Source organism: Thunnus thynnus, chromosome 24 (genome assembly GCF_963924715.1).
Source record: "Thunnus thynnus chromosome 24, fThuThy2.1, whole genome shotgun sequence".
Lineage (NCBI taxonomy): Eukaryota > Metazoa > Chordata > Actinopteri > Scombriformes > Scombridae > Thunnus > Thunnus thynnus.
In genome coordinates this window covers 53,501-67,069 of record NC_089540.1, presented here as the reverse complement: position 1 = coordinate 67,069, position 13,569 = coordinate 53,501, and the positions used below count along the sequence as shown (strand labels likewise).

The 13,569-nt window shown below is 40.2% G+C and overlaps 1 protein-coding gene across 3 annotated transcripts in view; it reads left to right on the top strand.

Annotated features, from left to right (window-relative positions):
* rcan1b (regulator of calcineurin 1b) overlaps positions 1-13,194 on the top strand; it is a 46,371-nt gene extending 33,177 nt beyond the window's left edge. For all 3 annotated transcript variants that reach the window (XM_067583744.1, XM_067583746.1, XM_067583745.1), the window contains 2 exons: positions 4,963-5,122; positions 11,849-13,194. In XM_067583744.1, the coding sequence (XP_067439845.1) occupies positions 4,963-5,122; positions 11,849-12,033 (345 nt within the window). In that variant the 3' untranslated portion in view covers positions 12,034-13,194. The remainder of the gene's footprint in view (positions 1-4,962; positions 5,123-11,848) is intronic.
* Positions 13,195-13,569: the final 375 nt, after the last annotated feature.

The following is a 13,569-nucleotide window of genomic DNA, read 5'->3' as shown; positions in this document are numbered from 1 at the left end:
AAACCTGGTGGACAGAATTTCACCAAAATTGGTGTGCATGCTGTGGGGGCAAGTATCAACCAAAATCTGAAGTGCCATATTGATTGGTGCAAGTGGGTGTGGCCTATCATATATTTGCTCATAACTCAAGATGCTTTTAAGCAATCCTTATTAAACTCATTGGAGACATCCTGCACTATCTCCTGAACATACTCACTAAGTTTTGTTTGAATGAGATGAATGGTGGAACTTTGCACAGTGCACAATTATTTAAATGCCACAGGCTTTGTGATGATGAAACAAGTATAAACAGAATTAGTAGCTGAAATGAGTTTTCTCACCTTTGTGAAGCCTGACACCCACTTGTTGCTGTTCTTGGCTTTAATTTTGGCCAATTGAGCTACTTCCTTCTGTTGAGTGCAAAAAGGTGTGAATCTGCTAATTGCCGCTTGCGGCTATATTTATCATTACTAATAGGGTTCAAACCCCAAAGGGGTTAGAAACCTTCTGTTTGTGCCAGTTTATTATTATTATTATTATTTTTCTGCTGCATTTGCTCAAATTTGCGTGAACTTGAAAGGGCAAAAACCATGAAACTTGGCCCAACAATTGGAAATGATGTGTATGTTCTTTAGGCTTGACGCAGTGGTTGATGTTACCTGTGTTACACGGTGTTGGGGCATACACCATTACATTACTTACCGGTGTTGTCACAGGAGTTTATCAGTCGATGGGAAAATTTCCTCCCCTTAGCATCCCAATTAGCCAGATGGTGGTGCTGTAATCACGGCCCAAATTGGTGCAAGTGGGCGTGGCCTATCACATATTTGCTCATAATTCAAGATGCCTATGAGCAATCCTGATTAAACTCACCAGAGACACTTGGCACTGTATCTTGAACATACAGTACAGACCAAAAGTTTGGACACACCTTCTCATTCAAAGAATTTTCTTTATTTTCATGACTATGAAAATTGTAGATTCACACTGAAGGCATCAAAACTATGAATTAACACATGTGGAATTATATACTTAACAAAAAAGTGTGAAACAACTGAAAATATGTCTTATATTCTAGTTTCTTCAAAGTAGCCACCTTTTGCTTTGATTACTGCTTCGCACACTCTTGGCATTCTCTTGATGAGCTTCAAGAGGTAGTCACCTGAAATGGTCTTCCAACAGTCTTGAAGGAGTTCCCAGAGATGCTTAGCACTTGTTGGCCCTTTTGCCTTCACTCTGCGGTCCAGCTCACCCCAAACCATCTCGATTGGGTTCAGGTCCGGTGACTGTGGAGGCCAGGTCATCTGGCGCAGCACCCCATCACTCTCCTTCTTGGTCAAATAGCCCTTACACAGCCTGGAGGTGTGTTTGGGGTCATTGTCCTGTTGAAAAATAAATGATGGTCCAACTAAACGCAAACCGGATGGAATAGCATGCCGCTGCAAGATGCTGTGGTAGCCATGCTGGTTCAGTATGCCTTCAATTTGGAATAAATCCCCAACAATGTCACCAACAAAGCACCCCCACACCATCACACCTCCTCCTCCATGCTTCACGGTGGGAACCAGGCATGTAGAGTCCATCCGTTCACCTTTTCTGCGTCGCACTAAGACACGGTGGTTGGAACCAAAGATCTCAAATTTGGACTCATCAGACCAAAGCACACAGTCTCCTCTTAACAGTTGTTCTAGAGATGTGTCTGCTGCTAGAACTCTGTGTGGCATTGACCTGGTCTCTAATCTGAGCTGCTGTTAACCTGCGATGTCTGAGGCTGGTGACTCGGATGAACTTATCCTCCGCAGCAGAGGTGACTCTTGGTCTTCCTTTCCTGGGGCGGTCCTCATGTGAGCCAGTTTCTTTGTAGCGCTTGATGGTTTTTGCGACTGCACTTGGGGACACTTTCAAAGTTTTCCCAATTTTTCGGACTGACTGACCTTCAGTTCTTAAAGTAATGATGGCCACTCGTTTTTCTTTACTTAGCTGCTTTTTTCTTGCCATAATACAAATTCTAACAGTCTATTCAGTAGGACTATCAGCTGTGTATCCACCTGACTTCTGCACAACACAACTGATGGTCCCAACCCCATTTATAAGGCAAGAAATCCCACTTATTAAACCTGACAGGGCACACCTGTGAAGTGAAAACCATTTCAGGTGACTACCTCTTGAAGCTCATCAAGAGAATGCAGAGTGTGTGCAAAGCAGTAATCAGAGCAAAAGGTGGCTACTTTGAAGAAACTAGAATATAAGGCGTATTTTCAGTTGTTTTACACTTTTTTGTTAAGTACATATTTCCACATGTGTTAATTCATGGTTTTGATGCCTTCAGTGTGAATCTACAATGTCAATAGTCATGAAAAGAAAGGAAACTCATTGAATGAGAAGGTGTGTCGAAACTTTTGGTCTGTACTGTACATACCGAGTTTCATTCAAATCCGATTAAGGTGGGACGAATGGCAGAACTTTGAGTGTGCAATTGAAATGCTGTAGGCTTTCTGATGATGAAACAAGTGTGTGATTGGTCTCACTCCTTCCTTCAAAGCTTGAGCTGCCTTCTTCTGTTGAGCGCATAAAGGTTCACAGTTATATTTATGGTAAAGTTTACTTCAGATTGCCCCTTTTCAAGTATTTATTTTTATTTCATAATGGAATTTTTACCAATGACAATTTATTTCATGTGACAATTTAAATCATTTTCATCATTTCACTTTTTATGTCATGGCACTTTTCATGATAGGAGTTATTAGTTTAGCAAGATTAAGATTTTTTTTATTCTAAACATGATCCTTGGAGAAAGACACAACTCTATGAAGTAGGGGAGCACGATTCAGGAAATCTCACGATTTGATTCGATTCTGATTCTTGGGGTCACGATTCGATGCACAATCGATTTGCGATTCAAAATCAATTCTCAATTCAATACATTCATAGATTTGATTCTAGATTGATGTTTTGAGTTACTCTTTCCATTTGACTGCAGTAGACACTTTTATAGGTCTCAAAGGAAAAAAATAACTCTGAATCAAATGTAAACATTTATTACTTAATGTCAACTCTGTGTAAGATTTATTTTCCTTTAGTTCATTCAGTCATCAGGAAACCAAGGCAGCCCTGAGACAAAGGGTCAAAATGAATACTTAATACAAAAATAAAAATGATTGCAAAGATAAACTGCTAAGTGTAAAACGTCAAATAATAACTTAAATTCCCACTTCAGTTAACAAAATCAAACAAACAATAGTTGCCTACTACATTTAGCTGCAAAGTGCAAACAAGAAAATTGATCACTATTAGCGGGTGATTATCATAACCGATTTAGTTTCTTTTTCTTAATTTCTCATGCAGATTACCATATAATTGATATTTGTATATTTACTACATGAATATAAAGTAATGAAACGGGCAGCTTCGCTATTTACTGAATTTTATTGACTGTTTCAAAATACAGAACAGATGTATTAACGCTTTCACTGCTGCATCTCGTTGGCCCGTTTTTGGCAGTTTGTCATAAGCTTCAAGGAGACTACGTTTTTCATTGAGAGAAAATTCATTTCTCATTCCTGTCCTCAGATAACCAGCCGGCAGCAGACCTGTTGTCCGTTGTGTGTTTAGGCTGCGGGGGGTGGGGGCTGCAGGGGCCGCAGCAAGAAAGTTGAACCAGAATCAACTTTTGGAGAAATGCAATCTGTAACACTGGACAACGCTGCCCTATGACAAAAACATTACTAGGTAGAGGGGAGGACATTTTTCTTCGGTTGATAACATTAAAAGTAAAGTAAGGCTCTGCTGACGGCTTCCTGACTCATTTCAAAAAGACGAGAGAGAGAGGCAGTGGTCGAGCGAGCTGGAGAGTAAATAAAGAGAGGGAGCGCTGGTAACGTGAGTGAGGAAGTTGGTGAATCAGATCAATAAAACGTTATTTTCTGACTGTTTCACACCGGTTATAAATAAATAAGCCCACAGCCACACAAACCTGTGGAAGTGCGCTGCAGCGCCTGATAATGGCTTTAGTCTTGTCAAGCTCCTTCTTCCCTTTGAGATAATAAAAACCAAAATATGTCCAAATGATCGCCTTCACTGCCAGTGGGACAGGTTGTATTTGTTTTTCTGTCAAGCACTCTATTGCTCGCGGCCTCTCCATGACACACACTTCACATCCTTCTTGCCCCCAGAGTTGGGTCCGGGCGAAAACTGGCATGGTGTCATTGCGCCATCTACGGGATTTAGCAGCTAACTCATGTCAGGAAAAAATGGAAAACAGCGTTATGTCAAGACTGAAAAATGTGAATTGATTCTTGGAATTTCTGAATCAATTCTGAATCAGCAGAGATAGAATTGTGATTCTTATGTGAATTGACTTTTTTGCGCACCCCTACTATGAAGAGTAAAAAGACAGTCTTGTGCTTGTTCTCACCAATAGGAGCTAGCCAACACTGCTAACACTGGCTCTTCAGTTTGATGCTGACATCCAAATACACTGACTCACCCTAGTTAGTTAGCAGTTGTTGAATTAAGAGGCAGGTGACAATGCCACTGTCATTAAATGTGAATTCATGAAATAGAAAGTGACATTATGAAATGAAGTGTGACATGAAACAAAAGTATAATTGGGAAACAAAATAGGGCATTTTGAAATAAAATTGTCTTTAATGAAAGCAAAATGAACTGTGATTATTTTAATAAATCTGATGCAATAACATTTCACAGTAATGAGTTGATTTCTTAAGTTATCAGATGTTAACATTTATATTTAAAACTGTATATTGTCCCAATAAATACAATACAACAATAAATAATTGGTTAATTAAGATTTTACGCAATGTATTGACGTGATTATTTATTTCATAATGCCTTATTTGTTTAATATCAGTTCAAATATAACCTTGGGCCACCAACATTCAAAGTTTCTTAGTGTATTTTTAATCCGACTCCCTATCCTACTCCACTGTCACCAAGACCCATTTCTACTCTTCTGTCCTACAGTCTGTTCACATAGGGAGTCCTCGGCTGGAGCCTCCCAAACCTGAGAAGCAGTTCCTGATATCCCCCCCCGCCTCGCCTCCAGTCGGCTGGGAACAGTCTCAGGACGCCACCCCAGTCATCAACTACGACCTGCTGTGTGCCATCTCAAAACTAGGACCAGGTACAATAGCACTCTCTTTGATCACACAACATCCTGGAATTTTAAATTGTCATATTGCTATATCATATTTAGTCTTAATATCTGTGTTTTATGAAGTGCACAGGCTGTGATTCTGGGAGCTGTTCATCACAAAGTAAAAGCAAATATAGACTTTAAATCAAAGCTGACAGGAACTCAGTAAAGACGATGATAAAAGGGATACTCACTGCTTTTCAACTTTCTTGATAGGATTGTTGATCAAATCATGTTGCAAAATCACTCTTCAAGACAACAACCCCAGACTGCCCAAGATTATGTAGTCAGGCAGACAATGGCTTCTAAAGTGGCTAACATAGCTTGTTCATTGTTTTGACTGAGCTTTCACAGTGGCATAGGCATAAACTTGCCGCAGTGCAAACTGTAGCTACAGCTGGGGGCTGCATGTCTGACAGTATTGTGGAAACATCAGACAAAACAGTTTGAAAACGTCACCTTGGGCTCTGAAAAATTGTGATGGGCATTTTTTACTGTTTGTCTATCTCACATATTAAAGACAAAACAAGTATTTAATTAATCTGAAAAATCATTGACAGATAAATCGATGCTGGAAGTAAGTTAGTTGCAGCCCTATTATCAACAAATAGGAGCTTGTATGTGATTGGAAAACTGCTAGGTGTACTGTCATAAATATAGGTAAGATGCATATGGAGTCTGGAGTGTACCACCAGAATAATTAGTAGGGGTTTAGCACAAACCTGTATCTGTATCTGTTTAAGAAGTAAATAGACAGATACTTTATTTGTCCCTGTGGGGAAATTTGTTTGCAGCACAATCACAAGGCATTTCATCATAAAAGTCACAAATACACATACTTTTACACATACCAATACACATACCAGGAGGAGGAGGACAGTCCAGACCAGCTGGACATCCTTTGTGACCAGGAAGGAGTGGTCAAAGTGCATGTGGGATAGGTGCTAGTGCATTACCTGTTTAAAAACTGAAGGGCTTGTGGAACAAATGAAAACTTGGATCCATTTTTAATGAATAGTGGGGGCAGTGTCGTTGCCTGGATGGCAACAATTCAAATGAGGCAAGGGGGTGCAGTCTTGTTTGCCCTCTTCATCACTCTATCTCTGTAGATGCATTACATACTTGGTCACATAATCCCTAACAGTTTACTGGCTGTCAGTTTTTCTGACAGTCTTTTTCTGCGCCTCAGTAACATTTCTAAACCAGCAGATGATGCAGAACATTAAAACACTTTCAATAAAAGCACTGTAAAACATTATATAGATGTTTGATTTTTAATTAATTTGATTCTTGGAAGGACAGCCCTCTTTTGTTTTTCTCTGAGAGAAAAAAAAGTGTTACTGCAGTCACTTTACTAACCCCCACCAACAATATGGTTAGGCAATTAATCTATTGTCATCTCCATCCTGTTCCCTTTTTCATGGGCCTAAGGATAAGTTTTTAGTTTCTTGGGTTGGGCAGGTGTTCAAGTCGAAACAAAGGGGTTGCTATTTTAATCAGCAAACAGATGCAATTTAAATGTCTTAAGGAAATCTGATGGAGAGGGTAGGATTATCACTGTGTTGGCAGAAATTCAGGGACAGTCAGTGATACTGGCTAATATTTATGCGTCAAATGGTTCTTTATAGACCTTGAGAGTAAATTATTTGAGAGTAGGGACTTCCCATATCACTCTGGACCAGACTTTAGATCGGAGTAGCTATAGAGGTAGTAAACTAACCAACTCAGTTCTCACAGTGAAATTTATGTACGTCTTTGTGGCTTACAGATGTGTGGAGGATGTTGAATCCTACAGGCATGGATTACACCTATTACTCTAATGCTCACAAGGTATACTCAAGAATTGACCTATCTCTTACTTCCATTTCTCTATTTCCTGCTGTTTTATCCTGCTCAATTGGGAATATTCTGATCTCTGACCGGGCTAATGTTAAGTTGGACTTATAACCATATAGAATAGAGATTCAACTCCTCTCTTTTACAGGACCCTGTTTTCAAAGAAGGGCACACATTAAAAACTACATGGAAATCAATGTGCCCACGGCACCCTCTGCTGGTATTGCCTGGAAGGCAATGAAGGCTAATTTTAGGGGCTATATCATTCAATATCCATCACACAGGAAAAAGCTAAATACCTTTCAGCTCACCCAACTAGAGAAGAAGATAGAAATAGCTGAGACTAATCTGAAGTAGAATATGTCTGCATCTAACTTGAGGGAGTTAACACAACTCAAATATGAATAGAACTGTATACTCTCCAAAAAGGTAGAGTTTCTCTTGTTTCAGGCAAGACAAACTTACTTTGAATGTGGGGATAAGGCAAGGAAATTTTTAGCTACATACATTAAGCAGAAGCAGTCAAGCTCAGCAATTCCTGCAATATAGTCTCAGGGAGGGAATCTTGTGTCCAAAGGATATTAAAGGTACATTCAGGGTGTTTTACACAGATCTTTATACGTTAGAATACTTAGCAAGTGATGAAGATAAAACATCTTTTGTGGATGATTTGAACCTTCCCAGGCTCAATTAGGAACAGCTGGAAGCTTTTAGAGAAGGTAAACTGCCCCCTTCTTTATCACAAGCCATTAATATCCTTTTTCTAAGGATCCGTGTGACTGTAAAAGCTTCTGACCAATCAGCTTGATCTCAACAGACTGAAAAATTTTATCAAAGGTACTGGCCAATAGAATTGACAAAGTGATCACATCTCTAATTCATCCCGATTCAGGTGGGATTCATTAGTAAAAGACACTCATCTGATAACATAAGATCTGATACTTGATATAATGTGGTCAGTCCAGGATTTAAATTGTCCAATTGTTTCACTAAATGCGGAAAAAGTGTTTGATTGTGTGGAATGTAGATACTTGTTCCACACTCTCAGAGCCTTTGGGTTTGGTCAGCAATTTATGACATGGATAGAGGTTCTGGATAATCAACCAGGGGCAGGGGTGCAGAGAAATGGAATCATTTCTTCCCATTTCACATTAGGCAGAGGCACTAGACAAGGCTTATGTCTTTCTCCTGCACTCTTCTGTTTAGTACTGGAACCACTAGAGGCTACAAAACGCTGAAATGACACCTTCCCAGGGGTCAGAATAGGGAATACAGTTCACAAGCTTATGTTGTATGTGGATGATATTTTGTCGATGGTATGTGATCCGGTGAGGTCCATCTCAATCTTGCTTAACTCTACTGACTCATTCTCAAAACTCTCTGGGTATAAAGTGAATTGGTCAAAATCTGAAGCACTCCCACTGACTTCCTAATGCCCCAAATCCTTTTTCCAAGCAGGGTCATTTCAATGGCCTCAAGAGGGTATGAGGTCTAGGTACCTTATACCCTCTTGAGGGCTTTTTATTTCCTCATTGAGTGATATTGTGTAAAAAAAAAAAAAAAAAAAAAAGAAAAAACTTTGAGTCAATCAATCAATTTTTATTTATATAGCGCCAAATCACAACAAAAGTCATCTCAAGGCACTTTTCACATAGAGCAGGTCAAGACCGTACTCTTTGATTTACAGAGACCCAACAATTCCCTCATGAGCAAGCACTTGGTGACAGCAGTAAGGAAAAACTCCCCTATAACGGGTAGAAACCTCAAGCAGAACTTGACTCTTGGTGGGCGGCCATCTGCTTTGACCAGTTGGGTTGAGAGAGAGAAAGAAAGAGGGAAAGGGGGGGGGCAGAATAACAACAATCATAACGTCATCAGCAACAGCAACAGCCAGGGAAGGATGCCAACAGGACTGTGAAGGACCGCGAAGGCTCGGCCCAGAACCCAGGGTTTCCTGCGAGATGAGAAAGCACAAAAAAACTCCGGGGAAGAAGCAAAGTTAGTGACATGCATTGATGTTACATGAATGCATACAGATGGAGAGGAGGAAGAGAGAGGAGCTCAGTGCATCATGGTATGTCCCTCAGCAGTCTAGGCCTATAGCAGCATAACTAAGGGCTAATCCAAGGTGAGCCTGGTCGGCCCTAACTATAAGCTTTATCAAAAAGGAAGGTTTTAAGCCTACTCTTAAACATAGAGAGGGTGTCTGCACCCCAGACCGAATCTGGAAGATGGTTCCACAGGAGAGGAGCCTGATAGCTGAAGGCTCTACCTCCCATTCTACTTTTAAAGACTGTAGGAACCACCAGTAAGCATGCATTCTGGGATTGCAGTGTTCTAGTGGGATAATACGGTACTATGAGCTCTTCAAGATATGATGGTGCCTGTCCATTAAGGGCTTAGTAAGTTAGGAGAAGGATTTTAAATTCTATTCTAGATTTTACAGGAAGCCAATGTAGCGAAGCTAAAATGGGAGAAATGTGATCTCTTTTTCTAGTTTTAGTCAGTACACGTGCAGCTGCATTCTGGACCAGCTGGAGAGTCTTTAGAGACTTGTTAGGGCAGCCTGATAATAAGGAATTGCAATAATCCAGCTTAGAAGTAACAAATGCGTGGACTAGTTTTTCTGCATCTTTTTGGGACAGCTGACAAGGGGGGTCTAGGGCTGCCTAAACTGCTATTTTATCATTATGCCTTTGGTACCAGACATTTAGCTCAGTGGGCATTACCTCCAGAGAGGGCTCCCCCATGGTATGAGATGGAGATGGAGTTAGTAGGTTCTCCTCTCTCTCTGTTGAACTGCTTTTTGGTATCAGTCCCATCCTATCATATTCCATCTGCAGGATACAAGGAGGATAATATGTCAGACGTTCAATCTAAATCCTTATCTTAACTCAGATTCCAGTATATGGTTGAATCCCAAATTACTAACTGGCAAAGCCCCCTTTCTTATGGAAAGAATGGTTGGATAAAGGCATTCTCACACTTGGAGATCTACACGAAGAAAACACTCTCAAATATTTAATAAGTTCTGTCAATATTTACAAGTAAAGCATTTAGTAATGCAGGCCTTTGGCTCACCCAGAAATGTCCCTCAAAATTCCGATATTCTCGCTGCTGTCACTACGCTATATGGAACAGCGTAGTTATTATTCAAAGATCTTTGATCAGGCCAATACCAGTACCTAATACTCTAAAGATAGCCTGGGAATGGGACCTGGGCCTTTGATTAACTGTACAGGAGTGGGAGGGCATTTCTGGTGGAAACTTTAATAAAATGTCAAGGGATATTAGAATTAGGCTTATCCAATTCAAATTTCTCAACCAATTTTACTGTACACCTTCTTAGCTTCACAGACTAGGTCTTAAGGACTCAGCAGAGTGCTGGAGGTGTCAGGCCTCAGACTCAGAGGGCATTTTATTCCATGCCCTATGGGAGTGCCCGGTGATCCAAGACTTTTGGAAGCAGGTCCATGAACGTATTACAGAAATTTCTGAGGACAATTTTGATTTTGAACCAAGGCTGTAGGTAGGTGATCATCTACAAGTTGCCCATTATAGTGCGTCCGATTTGGATTTTGACTTGCATCATGGTGGGTAGACAGGTTTTAATGAGGGGGTGGAAGACACCACGGAGCCGCTCCTTTCAGGACTGGTCTACTGATACTGGTAAACTAGCCTCTTATGAGCAAATGTCATATAGAAGCACTGATAGGTGGGACAAATATATCAAAAAATGGGGAAAATGTATTGTACAGGATTGACCCCTGCTTGGATTGGTAGCACAATAGGCCTATATGCACCTTGGAATGTATCACTTGAAACACTGTGTTTTTAGCCTTTAACGATTTGTCTACTTTCTGGCACATCTGCATCATGCAAAGTCATGCCGCTAGGAGTTACTGTTCAGACTGTACAGATATCAATCACTTGGAGTACTTTGGTAATTAAGAAACAGTTTGAGTCTGATGATAATGGACCAAGATCTGAAGTGAATGAGGAGATTGTTTTTTAAATGTGATTTCTCTGGATTTAAGGATGTTTATTCATGATGGAGATCCTGACACCACTGTAAAGAGTGAATCCTGCAGATTGTAGCGAGATGTCCACGATGTGTGTGTTTCCATTTGACTGGGTTATGACTCTGGGAAGAAGTAGTGTTACATTTGTGGTAAATTGTGTCAGCCAGGAGACAGGTTTCGGGAGCACGGCAGGTGGCATGTATAAAATTTACTGCTCATTAATTTACACTATTTATGTTGTACTAGCATAATTTGTTCTTTTTTGATCCCGTCAGGTGGCATGCAGGGTGAGTAAAAAGATAATGAAAAAATTAAATCCTTTTACTACTCACAAAACTTCCAGCCATCTTGCTGACAGTGCCCATTGGTGAATAAAAATAAACTCTCTGGTCAGGTCTCTGTTGTCTTAGATGAAATCTCATGGAAAACTTAAATGAAAGCAGTGCAAGGTCAGTTATACTCTTTATTCTGTATCTGGTTACATCAACAGACTTTTTTCCCAGCAGACATTTTGACTTTTCATAGTGGGAAAAGCACAGATATTAAATGAACTATGGCTCTGTTCTATTTAAGAGTTCCAGTAAGTCATGACTATGTGATCACAATACCAGGTCCCTGAAAATGAAGCAGCTAAATAAAATTCAGCCATTGATAATTTACACATGCTTTTCCTACTGTGACATGTCTAAATATCTTATGTGAAAAAATGACTATCCTATATTGAGCAAAATGGTCTAAGAAGGCAGTAAAGAGGATTTACTATTAGAAGGTCCTGTTCTGTTAGAATCTACAGAAAATAGATCTGTAATCCTGGATTGTGACTGTGTGTGTGTGTGTGTGTGTGTTTGATTCCCAGGGGAAAAGTACGAGCTCCATACTGCCACTCCCACTACCCCCAGCGTGGTTGTCCACGTCTGTGAGGACGAGCGTGGCGACAGTTCAGCCCAGGACGACAGTGACCAAGATGACAAGCCCCGCCCTTCACGGCCGAAGATCATCCAGACACGGCGCCCGGACTACACGCCCAGTGTCAAGCAGTGAACAACAATGAGCGGGGACCGCAGTTGACAGCTGTAACATTTCATCTTGAAGTGATTGGTTCAAGAGCAGAGTATGCTCTCAGAGCTTTGAAGAAGGGTTTGGGACTTTGGGAAGGCACCCGCCGGTGCTGCGTTGTCCCGTACACGAGCATTTCATAAGCTGGAGAGAGAGAAAACATAGTGTCACATGCTGCATTCATGTCCCGTGGGAAAGACAGGCGATATGAAGTTCCTCATGGAAATTACTGTTGAGTTTAGTCATCAAGTGATACACACTGCTCGTGAATTTGAGGTTTTGAGATGGAACTGAAGGACATGCTAGTTTTGAAGTGTAGGAAATAATGTATTCTACTATAATGATCGTGCTTAAGAAACTATGGCAGGAGAACATGTCTTTGCTGGATTTTTGGTTTGTGGTTATATACCATGACTGTGTGTGTGTGAGATAAAGCTGCTAAAGGGAAAATAAAGTCTATACAAGATCATCAGAGTGATTTGAATATGGTTATTCCTACATGACATGAATGCAGCATCTTTATGACAAGTCATGGTTGTGTTTTCCTGAAGTAGAGTTTTGGACAGACACAAGGAAACAATTTTTGAAAAGATTTATTTTGATCATAACTTTGCGACTGCTGGTGCTACACACGTCAGTCAGGTGTAGAAGTTGAAAAGCTACATTTTACACATTGTTAATGTGTGCTTTTTCTGATTTCCCTCATTTGTGTGGTCATTACCCAAGAGGACATGTTGGGGCTGCAACTGCATATCTGTGATGTCACAGCCTCACATTTGCAGTTTTGTCATGGATGTGTAGTTAAGTCAAAGCTCACCTTATTTACATTTTACCGGCAATACTCTTGTGTGTACTGCTTACACTGAAACATTGTTCCAAAATGAGGAGCTTGCAGCCACTGTGTTGTTCCTGTAATGTTTTCTAAGTGTTATTTGAGATTATTTGAATTTTTATTTTACTCTTGGGCCTGTCTGTGTTTTTGTTGTAGTGTAGTAAAGGACTGTGCTATTTGACATGCAATGAATTTCAATGCTTTACATTACATTTTTGAATGTAGGGGACACACACACACACCAAGTTAATCTGGGGGCTTCAACTACACTGACCATGGTACCTTGTTGGTAAAATAAAGGAGGAAAAAAAACAGGTCTAACTATTTTTTGTTCATATTTGGGCTACTTACTTGAAATAGTATTATGTTCTATTGAGTCTTTCTTCTAATCTGTGTGGGAAAATACAACCAAGGTGCTGTTATGACTCAGGGCCTCTTCTGGTGGGCCCCCATTTAAAAAAGATTGTATGTTTTATGAGGATTAATCCCAAACAGTGTAGTTTATTTTGTTTTGTATTTGTACAGGCTGGTTGTTTGTTTGTGTACAGTATGTAGGAAAAATGTGAACGAGAAGCATGTGTATGTGTATCTTACTTCTGTTAAGACAGATGTGTACTATTGTCTCTCCATTAGCAGTGGAGTTGTTAGTAAAACTTCTCTCATTAGCATTCATGATAGGTCAGAGGTAT